The 23,819-nt window shown below is 45.6% G+C and overlaps 1 protein-coding gene across 2 annotated transcripts; it reads right to left on the reverse strand.

Moving 5' to 3' along the window:
* Nucleotides 1-2,638: 2,638 nt before the first annotated feature.
* On the reverse strand, nucleotides 2,639-23,791 carry NPW (neuropeptide W). Of its 2 annotated transcripts, XR_014151196.1 has the most exons (4): nucleotides 23,622-23,791; nucleotides 23,246-23,348; nucleotides 21,603-21,696; nucleotides 19,601-20,384 (listed from the first exon to the last, which is right to left on the reverse strand). XR_014151196.1 is itself a non-coding variant. In XM_081840441.1 (2 exons), the coding sequence occupies exons 1-2, from the start codon at nucleotides 6,687-6,689 to the stop codon at nucleotides 3,092-3,094; spliced, it is 573 nt and encodes a 190-aa protein (XP_081696567.1). In that variant the 5' UTR covers nucleotides 6,690-6,958; the 3' UTR covers nucleotides 2,639-3,091. The 2 variants fall into 2 exon arrangements, 1 of the variants encoding a protein (XP_081696567.1); XM_081840441.1 differs by lacking the exons at nucleotides 19,601-20,384; nucleotides 21,603-21,696; nucleotides 23,246-23,348; nucleotides 23,622-23,791 and adding exons at nucleotides 2,639-3,107; nucleotides 6,133-6,958.
* Nucleotides 23,792-23,819: the final 28 nt, after the last annotated feature.

The raw sequence follows: 23,819 nt of genomic DNA on the forward strand, positions 1-23,819 counted from the left end.
GGACGATGCCATCGGAGATTGAACCTGACTTCCCCCAAAGAATCCTGGGGGTTGTAGTTTGCCCCTTACACAGTGTTAGAAACTGAGATTTATAAGCTAGGAGCCAAATGGCACCTTAAACCAGGGTCGCAACAATGGCATGTCAACCAGGTGGTTGGACTAGATAACCCCAGGGATTCCTTCCAGTGCTACAATTCTGCGATTCTCTGGTCTCACTGGAGCTCTTACAATAATTCACTCATCCCAGTATACAAGAGGGAGAAACACACAGTGGAAATGGTATTAACTAGGCAGACGTTTTTAAACTGTGGTCTGTGAGCTCCATTTGCATGGCCTGTGGAAAGTCTGCAGCTCAGTTGGATATACAGTGGTACCTCTGGTTATGTATTTAATTCGTTCCAGAGGTCCGTTCTTAACCTGAAACTGTTCTTAACCTGAAGCACCACTTTAGCTAATGGGGCCTCCTGCTGCTGCTGCTGCGCTGCTGCTGCTGCTGCACAATTTCTGTTCTCATCCTGAAGCAAAGTTCTTAACCCGAGGTACTATTTCTGGGTTAGCGGAGTCTGTAACCTGAAGCGTATGTAACCCAAGGTACCACTGTATCTGTACTCAGCCCTGCACTTCCTTTCCTTGATGTGATGATGGAGGACCAAGATGCCCAGGACTAAGATGTCCATGATTCATGTAGCAGCTCAGAAGCATAAGACGTGCCTCTTTTGCTGTGCACAAATCAGCTGGCTTGATGGAGATGCGAGTTGCCAACCTGGCGTCCAGAAATCTCCACGCAGTCACAACTGGACCCGTGTCCAGAAGCAAAATGCACCTGGCACCTGGGAAATTTAGAACATTGCACCTCCCAAGGTGACAATTCCTAGCAACCTCAGTAAAACTACAGTTCCCTTTTAATGTGTGCAGACAGCCTGTATCTGCCTCCCCCCCCCCCAATGTGTGGCAAATGCCAGTTTGTCTGAAGCAGGTGTGTATTTGGTGAAGTGTTGTGTGTTCCACTGGTCTCCTGCTTTGGCAGCACAAGACACTTTGGCATCGGAGAGCCACTGCCTTTCTGCGTAATCTACTTCTCCCCTCTGGGCAAGGGCTTCCAAGATCCAGACACGGCTCCACAGCTGAGGCCCTTCCCCAAGTGAGACATTAACAGGCCACAAATCTCGCAAATTCCTATCTGTGGGAGCGAACAAGAGAGGGAGGAATTAATAGAGGCCAAATTGAGTCCCGTTCTCAGAAAGGAGCATTTCTGCACATCCCCACAAACTTCACTCGCAGCTGAGGCACCAACCAGGGAGACATAGAAAAGCTTTCTAAGCAGCTGCTCCTCTCCGTAGCAAGTTTCTCTCGCTTCCAATAATCTGAATATCTACTGGAAAGCTTTTCCCGGTGTCTTAACTACGCCCCCATCCTTGGTAAAAAGTGGATCTGTGTGCAGTTCCACACTCTTTTGTTAGTTCTAGGATAGTTTACTGCAATGTGTGCTCCCTTGAACACTGTCTGGACACTTCAGTTAGTACAAAATATAGTAATGATGGAACTCACAGCTGGAAAATACTCTTATTCAGTGCTTTCCCCCCTTAAAAAAATGTTTAGGAGTAGTCTCATTTCCCTACTCATATTGAAATACTGCCCCTCAATGAGGCCAGACTTAGATTCACATAATGTTTAGGGATATGCATACCCCTGCGTCCCCCCAGAAAAAAAGGACTGCTCTTATTTTTATAAATCTTTACTACTTGTTACGAGAATCTTTGTCTGAGTTAATACCTTATTATCCCTTTGGAGGTGTGCCATATCTTCATACTTTTGTTCTTCCAGGCTGCAATGCTTTATGGTTTAAATTCTTTATTCTTTGTTTTCTTTCTTTTAGTCATGTTTGTACGTGTCTGTTTGTTCGTTAGCAGATCGATTAAAAAAAAAAAATTAAGCAGTAGCTGGATCCATTGACCATAGATGGGTAACACATTTTTTTCTGTATTTCAGGGGGCTGGAGTGGATGACCTTCTGGGTCCCTTACAACTCTACAATTAGATGATTCTATTATTCCCTTCCGACTTTACTCTCATGTATACAGGCATACCTTCCTAATGAGAATAGCCCTTAATCTAGCTGATGAAGCACACTGTAGTCCAAAAAAACCCTCATGCCCTAAAATAATCCATTGGTCTTTAACATGCCGCAAAACTTTATGCTGTTAAAATTCCACACCCTGTTCAGTATTACACCAGCCATCCACCACACCCTTCTCCAGAATACTCCATTGCATTTCCTCCCACACATACACCAATTTTTCTTTTCCCAGCTAACATCCCAAATTCTATGGCTACTCAGTCCTTTTTGACTGGTGGTTTTTGTGGGGTGAGGCTCCATATTTGTTCCATATTTTAGAACACATGCAAAGATTTGTTTCACCTCTGTTAACTACAGAGTTCCCCTTGGCCTGTTGATTCCCCCCCCCCCCTTCTTCTTCCTCAGTGTTCCCATTTGGCTTCCAATCCTGTTGAAATCACTCCCTTGAGTTCGCTACTAAATTGAGAAATCATCTTGCTGTCCTCAAGAATTTGTCTAATCCTTATAACACAAGAAAGCACAGGGTTTTCATTTCATTAAATCTTGTTTTTAATTAGTACAGCATCCTTGGGTGTGTGGGGAGAGAGAACATGAATACATATTACCATATTGCAGAGAAGCCGTTATAAACAACACAATATATCACTTTTGTTTCCCCACCCCCAAAAAATGTGAGCATGAAGTTGGTTAAAATAATAATAATAATAACAACAACAGGGCTCTTCCTACCCATGCCCCTACTTGTTGGAAAAAGGCAATCAAAAAGCTTCTGGCCCCGATCCCAGGAACCAGGAAAGTGCAGGCATCCTATAGCTGCTGATGGAGAATCCACACAATTATATGACACTAGGGGTTTCACAGCTTCTTCCCTTGGTTGGGGATGTGTGACTATGCATGGTTCCAAAAGGATGCTCCAAAATTTTTTCGTTCTCAGGTACTGGAATTCAGTTTCTATGCTTATCCACCAGCCTGCTTCAGACAACTCCTTCAGCAGGGTACCTCATCTCATCAGAGATTAGATCTCAGGGTTGCTAAATTGAGAGAAAAGAGAGTCTTAGTTCTCTGCCACATACACTCAAGCAATTCACGTTTTCTAATTTGGCCTCAGTTTTCCACATCAACAAAATGGACAATTTTCTAACACACACCCCCAAACTAAACTTTATCAGATCCTTGGGACTGCTGTCCTGTGCTCCCTTTCTCCTTCGTAACTTACCTCATCTCCTGGCTTCATTATGCTGTGGGGGGGGGGGAGAAAGGGTGCATTGGAATGATGTCTGAGAGACAGAGAACTCAATACCTTCCTGGCTGGAACCCTGAGGCTCTTAGGTCAGTTACTTCCACCCTCGTGCCATGGGCCAGCCTTCACTAACCTGGTGCCCTCCAAATATTTTGGATTCCCACCTGTCCTAGCATCGTTCAGCTGTGTGGACTGGGGCCGATTGGAGTCGTAGTCCTGAACATCTGAAGGGCACCAGGTTGGAAGTCTGCAGTACACTTCCTGTACACAGCAGCAGCACATTAGATGGCGTTTATGGGCAGGTTCACACATATCTTCCCATCAATTGATGAGTGCATCATCAAGTGTTGGCTGTCAGGCATGCAGGTAAAATGCAACAGAGCAAATCTCAAAGATAATACTTGACACTGGGGCCCATTGCCACCTCCCTTTGTAACTCGCCCAGAGTTGCATTAGCAAGTAATGAAGAAATCCAGCGATGTCCTTGCAGAAGTGAAGCAGTGTGGCAGGGCGGGGGGATGAAAGAGGAAGGAAGGAAGGAAGGAAGGAAGGAAGGAAGGAAGGAAGGAAGGAAGGGCAGCTTCTCTTCACCTAGCATTCTGCATAATTGGTACTGTATAGATAGGTATAAAGGATCTACTCTGCCTGCTGTAGAGTTCAGTGGAACTCCAAAGCTTGCATACTCCTTGATCTAAAAAAACACATTCTTTATCTAACAGTTCTCCTCTTGCTGCACGATATTGATAAGCTCGGGAATGTGCAGAGGAGGGCAACCAAGATGGTAGAGAGTCTGGAGATTAATCCTTACGTATTTAGGCTAGCAGCCTTAAACTTTTTCATCACTGGTGGCTAGTGCTCCTTTGGGATTTGTGGAGCCCAAGATCGGCTGGAGCCAGAGCTAACGACAGGCACAGCCAACTTATTCATTCATTCATTTTGCTCAATTAAATTTATATCCCACCCTCCCGCCCAAAGGAGCCCAGGGCAGCAAACACTTCTGTGATCAAAACAAATGTTCTCCCCTTCAGCATTGTGGAGCCAGAAGAAGGGCTCCCGTGGTCATTTCCGTTTTGTGGGAAATGCCTTCTTGCTCACTACGGGCCTAAGTGAACTGGGGGAGTGAAGAGGTTTTTCCTTGGGATCTGTCTTCCACAAAGACCTCACATAAACCCCAGCCTGGTTTCTCATCTTCGAGGCAGCATACGCAGCCCTGCCCTTTTCTCTTGACTTGCTGCCAGGAAGGGAAGCTAGTCCCCTGGTTGCTGATACCTCTTGTTCCAAAACACAATTGGCTCAAATGATGACTTGGGCAATCCCTGGATTGCGCCCTTGCCATTTTCTCCTACTTCGGAAGCTAGGACCTGAACCAATGGCTTCAAATGACAGGGAGAACTTTCTGACAGTAAGAGCTGTTCGAAAGTGGAACAGACTCCCTTGGAAGGTGGTGGACTCTTCTTCCTTTGAGGTTTTTAAACAGAGGTTGGGTGACCATCAAATACTTTAGCTGCAATTCCTGAATTGCAGGGGGTTGGACTAGATGACCCTTTGAGTCCCTTACAACGCATGATTCTGTGATTCTAAGAAGCTGAAAGGAGGGTCTGTATTGTTTTCCTAGCAGTGTAATTTTGTCCCATCGCTATTGTTGCTCATTTGTGTTTACAAACCTCTCCCTATTCAGAAAGCTCTTGGAGCAGCATGCATAAAAATTAAAATAAGGCACTCAAAGAAAAGGACAGTGATAAAAAACCTGGCAGATCAGTAGGTGCCCACAACCTAAGGATGGGGACACTGTGACCCTCCAGGTGTCACTGAACTCCAACTCCCAGCAGCCCCAGATGCCAGCATGGCCAATGGTCTATGAGATGATGAGGGCTGGAGTCCAGAAGCCAAAGGTTGCCTGTTCCTGCCACAGCCAATATCAACATCCTGAAATTGCCTGGGTGTACAGAAGGGTTTTGAGCAGGTATCAGAAACACCAAACAGTTGAGCAATTGTCTAACAGAGTATTCCAGAGGGAGCCAGCCCACTAAAAGCTCTGCTCCAGGTAGCCACCTGGTTGAATTTGTGAAACATGCTGCACTGTCAGGAGGGTCTAATGTGAAAACTCAAAGGGGAAAGGCCACAGCTCAGTGCCTGAGCACCTGCTTCTCATGAAGAAGGTCCTAGGTTCAATCCCCAGCATCGTCAGGTAAGAATGGGAAAGACCTCCTGCCTGAAACCCTGGAGAGCTGCTGCCAGTCAGTGTAGACAATAATGAGCTAGATGGACCAACAGTCTGACTCAGTTTAAGGTAGCTTCCTTTGCCTTAATGGAAAGAACTGCAGCTCAGTGGTTGAGCACCTGCGCTGCATGCAGAAGGTCCCAGGTTGGGTCTGCAGCATCTCCAAGCAGGGCTAGGTGAGGTTCTTGCCTGGAGAGCTCCCTCCAGACACTGACCTAGATGAATCAGTTGGTTTAAGACAGCCTTCTACATTCCAATGCCCTGTCCTTGGATAGCAACCTCAACCTTGGGAAAGGGGTTTGTTACTAAAGGGAAGGGGTCCTTCTGCATGCCAAGCAGATGCTCCACCACTGAGGCATGACCCTTGTCCATAAATATGAAAACTTTGTCAGGAAACCCCCTAGAAGTGGGCCAAGGGAAAGCTCATCTGTCTTACAAGTGCTGCATCCTAGATCATAGCTGTCAACTTTTCCCTTTTCTTGCGAGGAATCCTATTCAGAATAAGGGAATTTCCCTTTAAAAAAGGGAAAGGTTGACAGCTATGTCCTAGATGCCCTCTAAGGCTTAAGACTCTGGACTTACTGTGCCCAATTACCTGGCCTCCTTCGATGTGCTGGGCTGTCCTGTCTTCCACATCAGCCTTTCCAGGAGCTTCGGGTGCATGGCAGGGCTTTGCCAGAGAGCCTCCTGGCATCCTGTTGGGCACAGGGCTGCCCAGATCCTCCCTTGGTGCCTGGCGTGGTTCTTCTGCGAGGCCTGAGGCCAGAGCGTTCTCTTGATGGCCCCTGCGGCAGCAGAAGCAGCATCTTTCCAGGTGCCCACCTGGGAGGACAGGTGAGGCTGCAGATCCAGAGTGCTCCAGGGTCCCTCCTCCTCCTCTGCCTGCTGGAGTGTCAGCCACTGAGTGGCCCTGCTGACGGGCAGGGTGGGGGCAGCCTCCAGGCTATCCCGGGAGCCCTCTGCTGCCTGCCGGCGCCACAGGTAAGGGGAGCGCCTGACTCCCATCAGAAGCCCTGAAGCTCGCCCCACGGTGTGGTACCTAGGGCTGGCCACATGCTTGTACCAGGCGCCTGCTGGGGCCACCAGCAGGATCAAGCCCAGGAAGCCCAGGGCTTTCCATAGGGGCCTGCGGGAGACTTGCCATAAAACCATGAGCACAGGTGAAGTTCAGTCCTGGTTCAGGTGGGCTCAGGAGCAGGGTGGCAGCTGCCTTATTTGGTTCGAAGAGAAGATGCTAGTCCTTTGTGAGTCAAAGGTGGAGGAGGTATCTCTCTCTCTCTCTCTCTCTCTCTCTCTCTCTCTCTCTCTCACTACTGCTGCTGCTGCTGCTGCTGCTGCTTCTACAACTTGTATATAACTGCAGGCAGGGGGTGGTGGAGGGAGAACCCCCTCCCTCTGGCTCCACCCTTTCCCCAGCTGACATCCATGATCAAGCTGGAATCTGCATCCTCATCCCACCCTCTCCACCCCCAGGGGAGGTACCACCCTCTCTGCCACAACTCCATAGGCAGACATTCGACTGACACAAGAGTCTCCGTCACTGCAGCTGTGCCAGGAAATGATGATGGATCAGTTGGATTTCTGCCTGTCGTCAGCCCAAACTCCTAAACATCATGACTTGGAACTCTCAGCAGCAAGGGACGTCTGGGGCCCCCTTCCCAAGGAAATGTACTTTTTAGGATTGGGGCTGTTCCTGCGTGCGCACACACACAATGGAATATTTGTAGCATGCTTAGATAGCTGGATACGAACTCAGAAACTCCCAGTGGAGCTTATAGAGCTGTGGGGAGGTAAGGAGGGGATTTATCAGGGGAATAACAAAATGGGGAGAAATTTAAATGCGGCTTCGCTCTCTGCAAAGAGCAGGAGGTTCACGGGATGGGAGGTTGTTGCAACTTTGGAGCAGAAACAGGAATTGGTCCTGGGCACATCATCTCCCTCTCTGTGTGGTGGATGACCCTTGCTCCGAAAAGCGTGGTCAGAATGAAAGGGTTCAGGAACTCTGACCAGACCAAATTTCATAAAATCATACAGAGACTTTACTAAAACGAAACTCTACAAGGGAGGAAAAACTCCAAATAATTACACAGATTAAAATAGCTCAGAAGGTAAGAAAGCAACAAACGCTAACTTATCCAGCTAATGAACATCAACACTTACACTTAAATCTCAGTAGGCTGAGCAACAGAAGAAGATGCTGTCAAAAGCCCAAATAGACGCTGACCTCGGCTTAGCTGGCTGCTGAGAACTCCCGCCAATCCAGGTTTTATGGGAACTTAGACCATGGGCGTTCACCTCTTCCACCCAGGTACCTTGTGACACCGGCCTGGAAGCCTTAACGGGAGACAGCTGTATGGAAGCTCATTATTTCTGAGGTGCTAACCTATTCCCATAAACTGATCCTAAAGGGGTGATATCACCACACTCTGTCTCTCTCACAAACACACACCCTGCCCCATGTTGATAAGTCCCCCACAGTGGGGATGAGGGTGAAGGCACTTGTGGGCTCACCAGCTTCATTAAGGGCAACAAGGGAAGAAATAAGATAAGTGAACATCTGTTAAGAAGACCATCCATGCCCAAGATCTTGGCCCGGTTTGTGTGGGGTATGTGGGGTGTGTGTGTGAGTGTACATGTGTGGGAGAGGGAGAGGGTGCTCAGCACAAGCCTGCCTTTGCTCTTGTCCCAGAGGAATTGGGGAAACGGGGATAAATTGCAGTGATTCAAAGCAAAATGAGCCCTGAGTGAGATCTAAAACGAGCTTCGGAGTTTGTTCCATGGAGCTGTGTAAACACCTCCCTCCACCCGCACTGCCCCTCTCATCTTTCTGCTGAGAAATGATGGTAGCGGAGGCCACAGAGATTTTCCTCTCCCAGCTCCCACATTTCCCTTTGCTCCTCAGTATCAGAATCATAGAACAGTAGAGTTGGAAAGGACCATGAGGGTCATCTAGTCCAAATCTTTGCCTGATAAACAAAGCAAATGAGGGGCATTACCACACCATTCAAGGACAGTTTCCAGCCAGGAAAAAGCACTGGGGGACAACGACGAGGGGTATAGCCTGGGAGAGTTCTAAGGGCCAGATGGGGAGGCTATAAGGGCCACATTCAGCCCCACCTGCTGTTCCACCCAATTAATAAATGCTCTGTAATTGTCCTTTTCTCAGAATCAAAAACCCCTACACGTTAGCCTATCTATGTAGTGAGGATGCTCTGACCCTCTCAGCCATTCGGGTCATAAGAAAGCTGGATCAGGCCAATGGCCCATCTAGTCTAGCATCCTGTTCTCACAGTGGCCAAACAGATGCCCCATTGCCAACCATGGAGGCAAAGCATAGCCATCATGACAGGTAGGCACTGATAGCTTCCTCCTTCCTCCATGAATTTGTCCGATCCTCTTTTAAAGCCATCAAGTTGGTGTCCATCACTCTTTCCTGTGGGAGCGAGTTCCGTAGTTTAACTATGCACTGTTTCCCTGTGCTATTATTTCCACCTTAGTGACATCTGTGTTGATGGAGACAAGGTTACTCTAAGGATCTAAGGATCCTGCTTCTAAGGAAATGAGTGGCAGGCCACCAAGGAGTTCAAACATGAAGCCTCTTTTGTCTTTCCTCAGCTCAAATCTAATTCTGAGTTGCCTCTCCCATCCCCACCCCCAGTTCCAACCCCTAAAGGCTGGAAAACAGCCATAGGCTGTTCATCACCCACAGGATAATAATCCTGAAAATTAAACTGCATTTTTCTCCAGCACAGACAACAGCTTTTGCAAACATAGACAGGCAGGAGGAACATCTCACAGCCTGTTGGGTTTGATGCCTGACGATCGAGCAGCCTCATTAGCTGAACCTTGCCAGGCGTGTGGAAGAGATTTGCTGTTGTGATATTAATTCATGTGTGATTAAACAAGGGCAGATGACTAGGGTCTGGCGCATGCCGTGTGACAAGAGTGCCCATCACTTTCCCATTCATTAGGAAAAGGGAAGACAGCAGAGCAAGTTACTAGAGTACAAACCTAACAATATGAATGGGAATCGGTTGGCTGGAACCAAAAGGGGAAGAGGCAGAGCAGATCAAAAGCAAAATCTTGTTGGATCTATTAGGCTGGTGCAGAAGCTGCCTGATATCAAGTTGCAACTTTGGTCCTCCTACCTCATTATTGTCCTGGGTTTCAGGTGGCGAGGCAGTAGGGTCTGTCCCAATACTACCAGGAGATGCCAAGGAATGGACCTGGGACCTTCTGCATGCGAAGCAGTAGCTATGCTCCTTCCCCTAAAAAGAAAGTAAGTTTCTAGTCCTCATGATTCTGAATAAAGGGCTGATTTAAATAGGAATGTAGAAAGCTCTGACTTGTATTTAATCAGGTCACTGATCCATCTTTTTGAGTGCTCTGTAAAGGTAAGGTAAAGGTAAAGGACCCCTGGACGGTTAAGTCCAGTCAAGGGCAACTATGGAATCGTGGAGCTCATCTCACTTTCAGGCGAAGAGAACCAGTGTTTGTCCACAGACAGCTTTCCAGGTTATGTGGCCAGCATGACTAAACCACTTCTGGCACAACAGAACACTGTGATGGAAACCAGAGTGCATTCACCTTCCCCCTGCAGCAGTACCTATTTATCTACTTGCACTAGCATGCTTTTGAACTGCTAGGTTGGCAGGAGCGGGGATAGAGCAACAGGAGCTCACCCGTCACGGGAATTTGAACCGCCGACCTTCTGATCAGCAAGCCCAAGAGGCTCAGTGGTTTAGACCACAGTGCCACTCATGTCCCAATAAGTACTGTACTGTGTACAGTGACTTGGAAAGTATAGTTGTTTAACTGCACACTAAAATGGAAAATGCCTGTAAGTATATTAGACATTTATTGCTGAAAGGGTTTAGCACTAGAAAATTCCACTGGGCCATACCAAAGTTCTCTAAGCTTCTAACTGAGTTAATGGTTAAAATTTGATGCTCTCTGCTAGCACTCGTGTGAGTGTTTAACCTTAGTTCACATGAGGGTATTCCATTGCAAATCTCCATCTTGAATGGAGTTGCCTGTTAGTCTTTCTTGGACGCCACAGAGACAACAAAGGATGTAATAATAAAGCCTTTCCAGGAGCTGCATAGCCTTAGGCTGAATGCAGGCTAATGCAAGCTATGGAAGAGACAGATTAGATTTTTACTCTGATCATAATTCTGTTATATATATTTTAAGAAAAGCTTATGCTTGAATAAGCATATGCTTAATAGCATTATCTGGATGTATGACTGATGTTTTCGTACCTGTTTTGAAGAAGTCCTGGTTAGCAATGCTTTGAATTATAATGATGGGTCTGGACCATTTTTATTCCAAAAGGAGCCAGCCTTTATGCATCCAATTGCTTCATGATGCACAATATTAATACCTGCAATATGGCTGGCAGTAGCTGTCCAGGGTTTCAGACTAGGGTTGCACCGAGCCCTACCTGAAGATGCCAGGGAATGGACCTGGGACCTTCTGCATGCAAAGCAAGTGTTCTCCCACACTCCCAGTGAGCAATGGCCCTTCTCCCACTTCAGCCCAATGTCTGAAAGGTGTGTGTGCATGGATGGGGCGGCAGGGCCCCCTCTACCTCCCCCCAATGCTCACCCACCCTATGGCTTCCTGTGGCCACAGCAAAAAGGAGAGGGAAGTTCAGATGACCCGTTGCCACCAGTAATCCCAGGGATTCCAGCACACAGAACACTGCCCATCCTTTGATTGATCTTTAAACCCACAACTTGCAACACCATGAATATTTGATGCAAATATGATAAATGAATTGCTTTGACTCATGGGAAGTGATTTGTAAATGAAACAAAACTGTTATGGAATAAATAATAAATGGCTGGCACAAGCACGGCAGTGTTTCATTTCATATTTGTACCGCTCACTTTCATTTCCCCAAAGAAACCTAGAAAAGTTAATGGGAAAGGAAAATAAAGACAGCAATTTAGTTATACAACGTATCATATTTATGCGTGCATTTCATTTTCCTATAGCATGACAGCATACATTTAAAGCACGTTCCTTCCCCCAAGGAATCCTGGGAACTATAGTTTACCACTACTACAATTCCCAGCACTCTTTCACTAGTGTTGTCACGATTCTTTGGGGGAAGCAATGTGCTTTAAATGTGCGGTGTGTATGTGTCCACAGAATATCTAAAAGCATAACATGTGGAATTGGCTGTCTTGCATTGGCTCAAACCAATGACTGGGGCTGATGGGAATTGTAGTCCAAAATTTCTAGAGGGCACCAGGTTGGCAAAAGCTGTTTTAGCTTGGCAAAGGGAAGAGATATTCCTTGGAGTTCAATAAATGCCTTTTTTCATGACATAGTTATGAATTTTCCCTTGCTCTGGAATTGCGTTTTATCTCTGAGATGCAGCATGGAGATGAGGAATAAATCTCTAGGGTGCCTGCCTGCTCGCCCTCCGCCCCCGTTCCCAATGCCCCACCCCAGAACAGACCCTGACTCAGCAAGAGCCAAAAAGGGGTGATTCAACATCTGAGATAAGAGTTGACACATCAGAGGGGGACCTCCCTATGGAGAGATCCAGGCTTTCAGCCCCCTCTGCTGCATAATCCCCACTTGCTCTCTACTAACAGCTTTGTGTAAATGCTATGTTGCCTTACAAATGCCTTGTTTAAAGGAAATGAGCCAGAATCATAGAATCATAGAATCATAGAGTTGGAAGAGACCACAAGGGCCATCAAGTCCAACCCCCTGCGAAGCAGGAAACACCATCAGAGCACTCCTGACATATGGTTGTCAAGCCTCTGCTTAAAGACCTCCAAAGAAGGAGACTCCACCACACTCCTTGGCAGCAAATTCCACTGTTGAACAGCTCTTACTGTCAGGAAGGTCTTCCTAATGTTTAGGTGGAATCTTTTTTCTTGTAGTTTGGAACCATTGCTCCGTGTCCGCTTCTCTGGAGCAGCAGAAAACAACCTTTCTCCCTCCTCTATGTGACATCCTTTTATATATTTGAACATGGCTATCATATCACCCCTTAACCTCCTCTTCTCCAGGCTAAACATGCCCAGCTTCCTTAGCCGTTCTTCATAAGGCATCGTTTCCAGGCCTTTGACCATTTTGGTTGCCCTCCTCTGGACACGTTCCAGTTTGTCAGTGTCCTTCTTGAACTGTGGTGCCCAGAACTGGACACAGTACTCCAGGTGAGGTCTGACCAGAGCAGAATACAGTGGCACTATTACTTCCCTTGATCTAGATGCAATACTCCTATTGATGCAGCCCAGAATTGCATTGGCTTTTTTAGCTGCCGCGTCACACTGTTGGCTCATGTCAAGTTTGTGGTCAACCAAGACTCCTAGATCCTTTTCACATGTACTGCTCTCAAGCCAGGTGTCACCCATCTTGTATTTGTGCCTCTCATTTTTTTTGCCCAAGTGCAATACTTTACATTTCTCCCTATTAAAATTCATCTTGTTTGTTTTGGCCCAGTTCTCTAATCTGTCAAGGTCATTTTGAAGTGTGATCCTGTCCTCTGGGGTGTTAGCCACCCCTCCCAGTTTGGTGTCATCTGCAAATTTGATCAGGATGCCCTTGAGTCCATCATCCAAGTCTGTGCTGGCCCCGGGGGGAAGGTACCGTGATCGTAGTCAGAGTTCACAAGATGAGAGGCGAGGTCCGACACTGGGAGCCGGGCGGGCACAGGAACGCTGGAAGGTCAGAAGCAGGAGGCCGGGCAGGGAACAGGAACGCTGGAAGATCTGAAGCCAACAACGACGTTGCTCCCGCAACCTGGGACCGGGCTGACTGACCTTTATCTTCTTCTAAGGCCAGGGGCGGTCCCGGTCCCCAGGAGCCCCGCCTCCTCTGGCCTTAAGGCGAGCACTCCTCCTGGGAGCAACCAGTTCCCTTCGCCTCTCTGCCCTAAGCCTCTGTAGTTCAGGAGAGGCCGAAGGGTTACTGGGCCCCGGAGGAGGCTCACCTGTAGCCACTGAGTCCTCAAGCACCTCTGGGGCCAGAAGGGTTTCACCTGGTGCCTGCTCCTGAGGATCTGACACAGGTGCAGGCTCCTCAGAATCTAGGCCTTGCCCCAGTTCAGCCGGCCCTGGAGGCGGGGACTCCTATGCAGGCTGGGATTCCTCTGGTTCAGCCTCTGAATCGGAATCCCAGGCCACCACAAAGTCGTTGATAAAGATGTTGAATAAGACCGGACCCAAGACAGAACCCTGTGGCACCCCACTAGTCACTCTTCTCCAGGATGAAGAGGAACCATTGATGAGCACCCTTTGGGTTCGGTCAGTCAGCCAGTTACAAATCCACTGAGTGGTAGCATAGTCAAGACCGCATTTTACCAGCTTCTTTACAAGAATATCATGGGGCACCTTGTCAAATGCCTTGCTGAAATCAAGGTAGGCTACATCCACTGCATTCCCTTCATCTACCAGGCTTGTAATTCTGTCAAAAAACGAGATCAGGTTAGTCTGACATGACTTATTTTTCAGAAATCCATGCTGACTATTGGTGATCACAGCATTCCTTTCTTAATGATCTGCTCCAGAATCTTCCCTGGTATTGATGTCAGACTGACTGGGCGGTAATTATTTGGGTCCTCTCTTTTCCCCTTTTTGAAAATAGGGACAACATTTGCCCTCCTCCAGTCTGCCGGGACTTCGCCTGTTCTCCAGGAATTCTCGAAGATGACTGCCAGTGGTTCTGAGATCACATCTGCCAGTTCTTTTAATACTCTTGGATGCAGTTCATCTGGCCCTGGAGACTTGAATACATCTAAACTAGCCAAGTATTCTTGTACTATCTCCTTAGTTATTCTGGGCTGTGTTTCCTCTGCTGAATCATTTGCTCCAAATTCTTCAGGTCGGGCATTGTTTTCTTTATTGGAGAAGACTGAGGCAAAGAAGGCATTGAGGAGTTCAGCCCTTTCTGCGTCCCCTGTTTGCAATACACCATCTTCTCCTCTGAGTGACCCCACTATTTCTTTGTTCTTCCTTTTGCTACGAACATACCCATAAAAGCCTTTTTTGTTGCTTTTAACCTCTCTAGCAAGCCTGAGTTCATTCTGTGCTTTAGCTTTTCTGACTTTGTGTCTACACGTGCTGGCTATTTGTTTGAATTCCTCTTTGGTGGTTTCCCCCCTTTTCCATTTTTTGTACACATCCTTTTTTAATCTTAACTCAGTTAAAAGTTCTTTAGATAGCCACCCTGGCTTCTTTAGGCACCTTCCATGTTTCCATCTCATTGGTATTGCCTGAAGTTGTGCTTTTACTATCTCCCTCTTAACAAACTCCCAGCCATCATGAACTCCCTTTCCTTTTAATATTACTGTCCATGGGATCTCACCCAGCCCTCCTATAAGTTTTATAAAGTCGGCTTTCCTAAAGTCAAGAAATTGAGTCCTAGTATGCTTGGCTGCTCCTTTCTGCTGTATAGTAAACTTCAGAAGAGCATGATCACTCGCGCCTAATGATCCTTCCACTTCTACCCCACTAACCAGGTCGTCAACATTGGTTAGGACCAGATCTAAAATGGCTGTTCCTCTTGTTGCTTCTCCCACTTTCTGGACAATGAAGTTGTCTGCAAGGCCAGTGAGGAATCTGTTTGACCTTATGCTCTTGGCTGAGTTTGACATCCAGCAAATATCCGGGTAATTGAAGTCCCCCATTACTACTATCTCCCTTCCTTTTGCATGCTTGGCCATCTGTTCCAGGAAGGCATCATCTATGTCCTCCGTTTGGCTTGGGGATCTATAGTAAACTCCCACAATGAGGTCCCTGTTATTCTTCTCTCCCTTAATTTTGACCCAAATGCTCTCACTTTGGCTTTGAGGTTCTAAATCTTGGATCTCTTCACAGGTATACACATCCCTGACATATAACGCCACTCCTCCTCCTTTCTTGTCTGGTCTGTTTCTCTGAAATAGATTGTAACCCTCCATTATTACATTCCAGTCGTGGGACTTATCCCACCAGGTTTCAGTGATGCCTATTATGTCATATTTAGTTTGCTGTATTTAGAAATGCTGGCAGAGCAGGCCAGGAGGTGATGGTGGGTGGTTTTCTGCCTCTTAAAAATGCTATTGTCATAGAGTTCAGAAAAGCTGCATAAAGTCATCACTTCCTTTTCACAAACGCCACCCATTTGAATGTGAAGACATAATTGTGTTGGAAATGGATGAATGAGGGGCTTGCTTGTTCCTTAACCTTCAAACATCATTTCTTTTAATACATTTTCAGCTCACCTGTGCCTTCTTCAGAAGAGTAGTTATGTCAAGCTCATGGTGCCCAAACCTTTTGGTGATAAATTGTAATTATTAGGTCTTTCTGGAAATTTTCCTCTTCTTCAGGGCTATAGCCAGACAAAATACATTCTTAACCTTTAGATTAAGGGTGCTGATGGTCCTCCAGCTCATCTTGGTCTATGTGTTGACTTCTAAGAGTCCTGCTGAAATATACTCTGAGTCGAGTGTGGATTTCATGCTCTTTATTCAGCTCAGAGTAGTGAGGAATGGAAGTTCTCCCGAAATGTCTGCTTTATATGCATTATTTACACAATGGGCCCCACGTGATTGGCTAATTCTGGGATTCACCTGTAGGCCAATCAGGTTGCGGATTCACTTCCACCCGGAGTTGGATTGGGTGGCTCCTGCGGACCAATCAGACTGCTGTATTCTGGATCCTATTGTTCTAGGACCAATCAGACTGCTGCATTTTGGATCCTATTCAACTCAGAACATAACACCAGCCAAGATTATTCTGACAACTTGTGGTTCCTTCAAACGTCTGGTTCCTTAAGCGTTCTGATTTGCTTGCCCAAAGTTTATGCAATCGTTAGACTATATCAGGCCTTTATGGAGCATTTGTTCTGATTTTATTGTGAGACAATTATTCTGCATTCATTCTGATTTGCTTGTAAGGTGTTTACCAGTCCTCTTGTTAAGTCATTCATTTACCCCACACACTTTTAAATATGTTTCTCTGCCCCTTTCAAACTACAAAAGTCTGGTTTGGGGGTTTTTTTTTTAAGTGAATTGTTGGGTTTTTTAAAAAGGAGACAGAGCACTTTGATCCACTTCAAGTTTGCATACCTTAAGTTCTGGTATTTATTTTTTGCTTGTTATCCAAAGGTCTCCAAGCAACTTACAGGTATTTTGTGTGACTTCTTTTAATAGTGTTGTAACTGATACAAGCAGCAACAACTGAACACCCCTTCACAACCAAAGGGCTCTTTGGTTTGACATACTCAGGCAAAATACTGACAGTGTGGAGGAAATATTGACTGTTCTCAAATATTGGCTGATCTATTCTAAGGGAAAGATTTAATTGCCTTCTTTCCACTTTGGGGATATATTTCTTACAATAACAGCTCTTTCCCTGTGAGGACAGAGCAACAGAAACACTAATTCATGTTCTTTCTGCATGCACCTTTTTCAGAGATGAACAAAAGGGATAATTTGCTCCCGTTTTACTAAAATACCCATGAAATTATTTATTGTTGTCCCTACTTATTAGCCAATATGAGTAAAGCAACAATGAAAACAATAGGTTCCTCCCTTTTTGCTGCAAAGTTTTGTAAAGGATACCATCAGCTTTATTTTTTATATATTTATTAATTGTATTATTACACTTACCTTTCCTCCAAGGATCTCAAGGTGGCATATATGGGTCCCCTACCTCTCCACAACAACCCTGTGAGGTAGGTTAGGTTGAGACACTCTAACTGACCCAAGGTCACCCACTGAACTTCATAACCAAGTAGGGATTCAAACCCTGGTCGCCCAGGTCCCAGTCAAACCCTCTAACCACTATAACATGCAGGATATAGCTTAGCTTGTTTTATATTAAAAATCGCACACATCACTTTGGTATTTTATCTTGTTTTACGTGGCCACCTCATTAAAAAAATGTGATTCACTGATTGAGAAAACTAGGTGGTAAGAGGAAGGAAATTGGATTTTCTGGAGGCGGGCATGGCTGCTCAGGAGCACTCATGTTAAGCAGTGAGGAAGTGCGCTGCAACACTCGGTTGCGGTTCCCACTTGTACATAATTGCAACTCGGTGATTTCCTCTCCTCACCCCACACCCCACTCAATGCTTCTTAGAAAGGGCTATATAGACACACATCCCCCAGGTTATGAATGAAGAATGAAGTGAGTCAGCCCTCATAGAGGACGGCACAGGATAATCCTATTTGGCTTTTAAACTGTGAACAACACCAAGTCTGAATTTGGGGTGATTCATTCAGGCAGTCGGTATAACAAAGCCATTTTCTGCAACCACTTCGATGGCTTGGGGGAATGAGAGGGAAGGAGGGAGAAAGATTAGCTGTCATCAGATGTAGGTTCTCCCATGATGTTCTTTCCAGGCTACCTGCCTCACTACTTTCTGCCCCTCCTTCACATTTCTCCTCAAACCATAGTTGCCGGAAGGAATAAACAGATAAAAGTGAAATGCTTCTATAGCCCCCATTCACAAAAGAGACCAGCTGGGCCTTTCTCAACACTGCTGCTAGAGAGTCAGCCAGCTGACTCGCTGCACTGAGCACGGGTTGGTTGATCAATCAGTCAATTTCCTCCATTCCAAAGATGCTGCAGAATTGTCCACCCTTGAAGGAGACTGCCTGCTGCTTCTCTGTATGAGTCACTGCTTTGCCTTTGCCTTCTTCCAATCAGTCAGCACTGCAGGTAGGTAACATTGCCCTGCCCTTGCATGGATTGCAGCAGTCACTCATTGCCAAAGCAGAGAGGCTGAAGAATTGCCTGATTCCAGAGGAGGGTGCCTGTTGCACTTCGGCATGAGTCACTGCCCATGGCCTTGCATCCTTCTGGACAAAAGGGAAGTCCAGATCAGCAGCCTGTGCAGAAACCAAAGGGAGGGTGAAGCAAGGTCCTCTGAGGGCAGGTAATTCTTAATCTTTTACACTCTAAAAGTAGTAAACTGGGGGTGGGGTGGAGATGTAAGAAAAAAGTGTACCCCTGTTTTAATGTAGAAAAGGTGTGCCTTGGTTATCTGGAATCTGGGAAATCTGGCGCAGCATTTGTCAGCTTTTAGAAAACATAATTTGCTTAAAAACAAACAATCATATTTTGCATACCAAAAAGCCTGAAACTAGCCTTTCTTACTGGCACCAATAGTTGCTACTATCAAAATATACCACCAGGAAGTGCTGCTTGTTACAAAGTGACAGCCTCCTCCATTGATATAAAATGGACACATAATTAAAGATAGAACAAAAACACAGCTTGTATACATGTAAGCAAAGGTAATCTTTATAATTCAAATACAAATTGCATTTGGAAACATTTTTAAGAAGAGATTTGTACCTGCCTTTCAGGTAAGATCTTATCTTCAAATTCTGGCAGCCAAAAGACTCATTGCCAGCCAGAAATCTGGATCTAGCCACAGAGAGTTTTCCTGTATTTATGTGTTAAATCTGCTGCAGCAAAAACAAGCAAGGGGTGTGTCCAATACTGGTTGTACTCAGAGAAGCCCCATTGCATTTTTCATTTTCATTTTTTACTCCGAGTAAAACTTGCTCCGATACAACCCAGAAAGCCTTGTGGCATCTGAAAGCAGGGGTGTGGGGGAACACTGAATGTTGCTGTTGCTCGCCACCCCAATCCCCGAGTGGTGAAAGATTCCAGGGAATAAAAAGATTCCAGGGAATCAGAGGGCCTTCTGGCGGTTCCCTCACTGCGAGAAGCCAAGTTACAGGGAACCAGGCAGAGGGCCTTCTCGGTAGTGGTGCCCTCCCTGTGGAACGCCCTCCCACCAGATGTCAAAGAGAACAACAACTACCAGACTTTTAGAAGACACCTGAAGGCAGCCCTGTTTAGGGAAGTTTTTAATGTTTGATGTATTACAGTATTTTAATTTTTTGGGAAGCTGCCCAGAGTGCCTGGGGAAGCCCAGCCAGATGGGCAGGGTATAAATAATGAAATTATTATTATTATTATTATTATTATTATTATTATTATTAAACTGCAGGCCACAGCCCTCACTGTAGGCTTTGCCACCTTGGGGCCCTCCAGATCTTTCGGACTACGATTCCCATCATTGCCAGCCAGCATGCACTGGCTGTGGCTGATGGGAATAATAGTCCAAAACATCCAGAGGGCCCTAGTTTGGCAAAGCCTGCCTTACTGAGACAGCATACAGACACCGAGTCAGTGTCTAGTGGGAGGTGGTGGCAGTTTGTAGTTCTGCTCAATTTGCTTGTTGGAGTGACTGAGACAAGTAGCGTTGCTTGTGTGTGTGTGTGTAGCTTCATTATGATGGCATATTTACAATGCCCCGTTCGGCAGGATACATCACTCGAGTCCCTGCGCAGTTTTACAGACAAGTGACACTTAAGATGGCCCATTATACTCAGCCGCTGCCGTCTCATTTCGCACTAATTGCTTTCCCAAATTGGATGGGCGCTTCTCTGACATGGAAAACAGTGGCAGAAGTATCATTAATCTGGGACAGAGACTGGGGGCAGGGGAGGGAAGGGGTAATTGCTAGCATGGAGTGCTTTATGCAGTAATTACAACTCTCATGCAGCCAGTCATTCCTAATCACCTCTCCGCCCCCTAACACTTTCCTTTACACTCCATTTGCCCCATGCTCAGAGCCCTGTATGCCTGCGAGCCCCTGAAAGCATTTCCAAAAAGGGCAAATATTATTCTGCATTTTGAAATGGTTTTTGAGGTGCTAAAACATTTCCACTTTGCACTGCTCATGGTTCTTTATGCGGTCATTTATTGGTTTTCACTGACTTGGTGGTGGTGGTGTTGTTCTTGTGGGTTTTCGGGGTGTGTCTGGATGAGGCCCTGAGGCCCTTCCCGTTCTTGGGGTCCTGCACCCAGTGAAGGTTAGAACCTGACAAAGGAAGTTGCTGAATTAGTCAGACAAGCTTCTCTGTAGGACAATGGCCTTAGCTACCCACTGAAGTGTCCTCATTGGCATCCCAAAAGAGCTAAATTGCAAGAGCTACAAATATGCGACAGGGCCCTCCAGGCTTATATATGGGCCTTTTTTCCACCACCACCCCTCCTAGCTGCTAGGTAGGAAAACAACAGGAGAATGTGTGTGAGCTGAGTTTTGTAAGCAAGCTGGGACACAGAGATGTGCTCACTCTGTGCTAGATCCCAAGCTGTGACTAATGAAGAAGCAAGATCAGTTGGGATATTATTGCTGTGACACCCTCCATCTTATGCTCAGGTTGTCTATATGTGTAAGTAAAGCCATATATCCTAAAGACTCCGCAATCTCTGCTGACCTTCATTCCAAGGAAATCGAACCCGGTATAAGCTCCTAGAATTTCTGGAGTCTTACTGCTCAGAGATTGAGGTGGCGTGTAACATCATAATTATCACCATTATTATTATTAATTACCCATCCTTTGCCCTAAGGTCCCAGTTTACAATTAAAACACAGTATTAAAATCAGTTTAAAGCAACCTACAATAATAGAATATAAAAAATATATACATCTAAAAATAGAATCTAAAAATATACATCTCTTTCAGATATTTGGGTATTTCAAGCCTTCAAACACGAATATGAGCATCGTGAATTAGGCCTGGAAATGAACTGGCAACCAAGAGGTAGCTATTTGAGGGCAGATGTAGAGGGTTTTCACATTAGAACTTGTAACAATGCACATGAGTCTGAATTTTAAAATTTCCTCCTCTCACAATCCTTTTTCTTTTTGTGCTGTGTCTTTTTAGGTTGTAAGCCTACAGGCAGAGACTGACTTTTTTTCAAGCCATTCTGCAAGCCTTTTATAGCTGAAGAGCAGGATAATTTTTTAAAAAAATAATAAACACATTCTCATAAGTCTATTGGGCAGAGTAAGCTGAAAGGTGGTGATGTCTCCATGGCTAAGAAAGGATTTGAATCTAGAACTCTTTGGCTTATATCCAGCACTTTGGACAGCACCCTTTAGGACTAAAATAATAGAATTTGTTTTTTAAAAATACTGCTTAATGTAATAAAACATACAAACCATAAAAATGCAACAGCCAGTAAAATTTCCTAAGGTACCAGGTTCAATTCTCTGGGAGAATTTCCAGGTATTGCTGAGAATGTTGCCTACCTGAAACCCTGCAGAACTGCTGCCAGTCCGTGCAGACAATGCTGGTTTAGATAGACCAATGATCTTGCTTAGCAAAAGGCAGCATTCTCTGTACCTATTATTAAAAATGAGACTAAAATGAAATGCAAACAAATTTATAGTGATAATGCCGCTTATTATGCCACACTAGCTGAAATGATAGAAATGCCCTAAAGCAGAATTTGCACGGGAAAAATGAGGACACAATCTCATACGTATACATTTCATGTCAGTGACACACCCCAAACGATGATGCAACTTTATACCAGGCCTGAGGCTAATGTGGAATAAAAATAAACTTTGGGCCAGCACAAATGTCCTCTACAAAATGGCAGTTCAAACCGAGGCCTAGTAATGTATAACCATCCTTTCTTTCAACTTGCTTGAACTTTACAGATGATTTATTCTTATTCTTATTTAGAAAAATAATATTTTTGCCTTTACTCCCAGACAATATCCCGTTTAATCCTCAGAACAACTCTGTGAAAAATAGTCACTACTTCACTGCCTAGCCTGTTTCAAGGTCACCCAGTGAGTTTCACGGACAAGCATGGATTTGAACCCAAGTCCCACTGTAACATTCTAACCACTGCAATACATTGGTAAACCTTGATAACCATTTTTGATCAATTTAACTGCCACGACCTTTTCCCAAAGGCTCTTGGGAAATGTAGCTTTGAGTGAGTGTGCCCTGTAGATTTCTCTGTTAAATAGCCATACCTTCCTCTCATCAAACTACAGTTCCCACAGTTCCTTGGGAGGAGAAAATGGCCGCAAAACAAATCGAAGTATGTGGAGCAAATATAGTTGAGTGCCTGAAGGGGGCGTTCTACAATATTTTGATATAGCGGCCGGCCTGAATATGCAGCTCTATGGGTGGGGACTCTCTACACTAGAAAGAAAGAGAAAGAAGCTCACCGTGCTAGAGCGTCATTTTAGGAGGACATGGTGCATGAAGTATAGAGATAAGAAATAGGGACTAATCCATCGATTGAGAACTTCCTGGTTTGCACTGAAAGACTTTTCAAAATTTCCAATGGAAAGTTGTCCAATGTTTAATTCAATGTTAAAATCATGATTCTAGTGTACCCATGTTTACTCTCAAAAAAAGATAGCGGCCAAGATGGGTGTAGGCCTTAATTTTTAAAACGACCTGCTAGCCAGATCAAATGCAAATGCCAATATTGTGAGTTATCCCATTTTGCTGCTTGGGGGCAACCCCAGAGTGCAGGCTGAAGGCTGGCTTGGGACAACATTTTATTCTTGCAATTTTTTATTCCCCCTCCCCTTGGGGTATTTCTTGTTTTCTATTTTTAAATTTGTTCCACTACTGAATCTGGTTTGGGTTTCCAGCCAAGGTCCATCTCCCGCCTCCTCAGCAAACCTCCTAGCTTGCAGCAAAGGGCAATCTAATAACATTTCCCGCTGGAGTCCTAGCTCAAAACCAGTGAGCTCAGGAAGGTAACTATGCAGGCTCCTTCTATCAGCTGGAAGGAGAGAAGAGAAGGGATGCAGGGTGGTTCAATAGAAGCAGCTGAAAGGCCAGCAATTTGGGGACCCCGTCTCTCCTTGAACTGTTCCACCCCAGCTAATCATTAGAATAAATTGCAACTAAGGACTTGTACCTGAGTTTTATCTTTCTCCTCCTTCCTCCCAGTCAGTTTTCCTTTTGTGCCACGTCTTTTTACCTGAGAGCAGGGACTCTGGCAGCTTCTTTTGACCAAAGACCTGAGAAAAAAATATTTATGTAAATAAGCGCAGAATGAGCCTTTTAAATTTTGTGCATGTGTTTTCAAGGCCCGAATTAGAAAATTTCCAGAAGGAATTAGAAAGAAGAGCACCCGCTCCAGTCTTATTAGTTACCATAGCTGTCAACTTTTTCCTTTTCTTGCGAGGAATCCTATTCGGAATAAGGGAATTTCCCTTAAAAAAGGGGAAACGTTGACAGCTGTTAGTTACTGGTGGTGGGAGGATGAAACACAAACCGCTGTCCAGCTGCACCTGTGCTGAAACGTTTTATCCATTGGTTCCTATGGGAAGCTCGCAATTCAGGCCCCCTCCCCCCGGGAAAAAGGGAAGCGGGGAAGATAAACTTAGAAACGCGGGAGTTGCTACCCGTGTGTCAGTCTATACATTAAGTCTATGCGACGCAGGAGGCGGCGGTGGCGGTGGCGCTTTTCGTCAAAAGATCTCGGCGGT

Source organism: Podarcis erhardii, assembly GCF_964252035.2.
Source record: "Podarcis erhardii genome assembly, chromosome: 14".
Classification (NCBI taxonomy): Eukaryota; Metazoa; Chordata; class Lepidosauria; order Squamata; family Lacertidae; genus Podarcis; species Podarcis erhardii.

Excerpts from the sequence above, each read along its gene's own strand:
- NPW (XM_081840441.1), bottom strand. The coding sequence starts at position 6,689 with ATGGTTTTATGGCAAGTCTCCCGCAGGCCCCTATGGAAAGCCCTGGGC.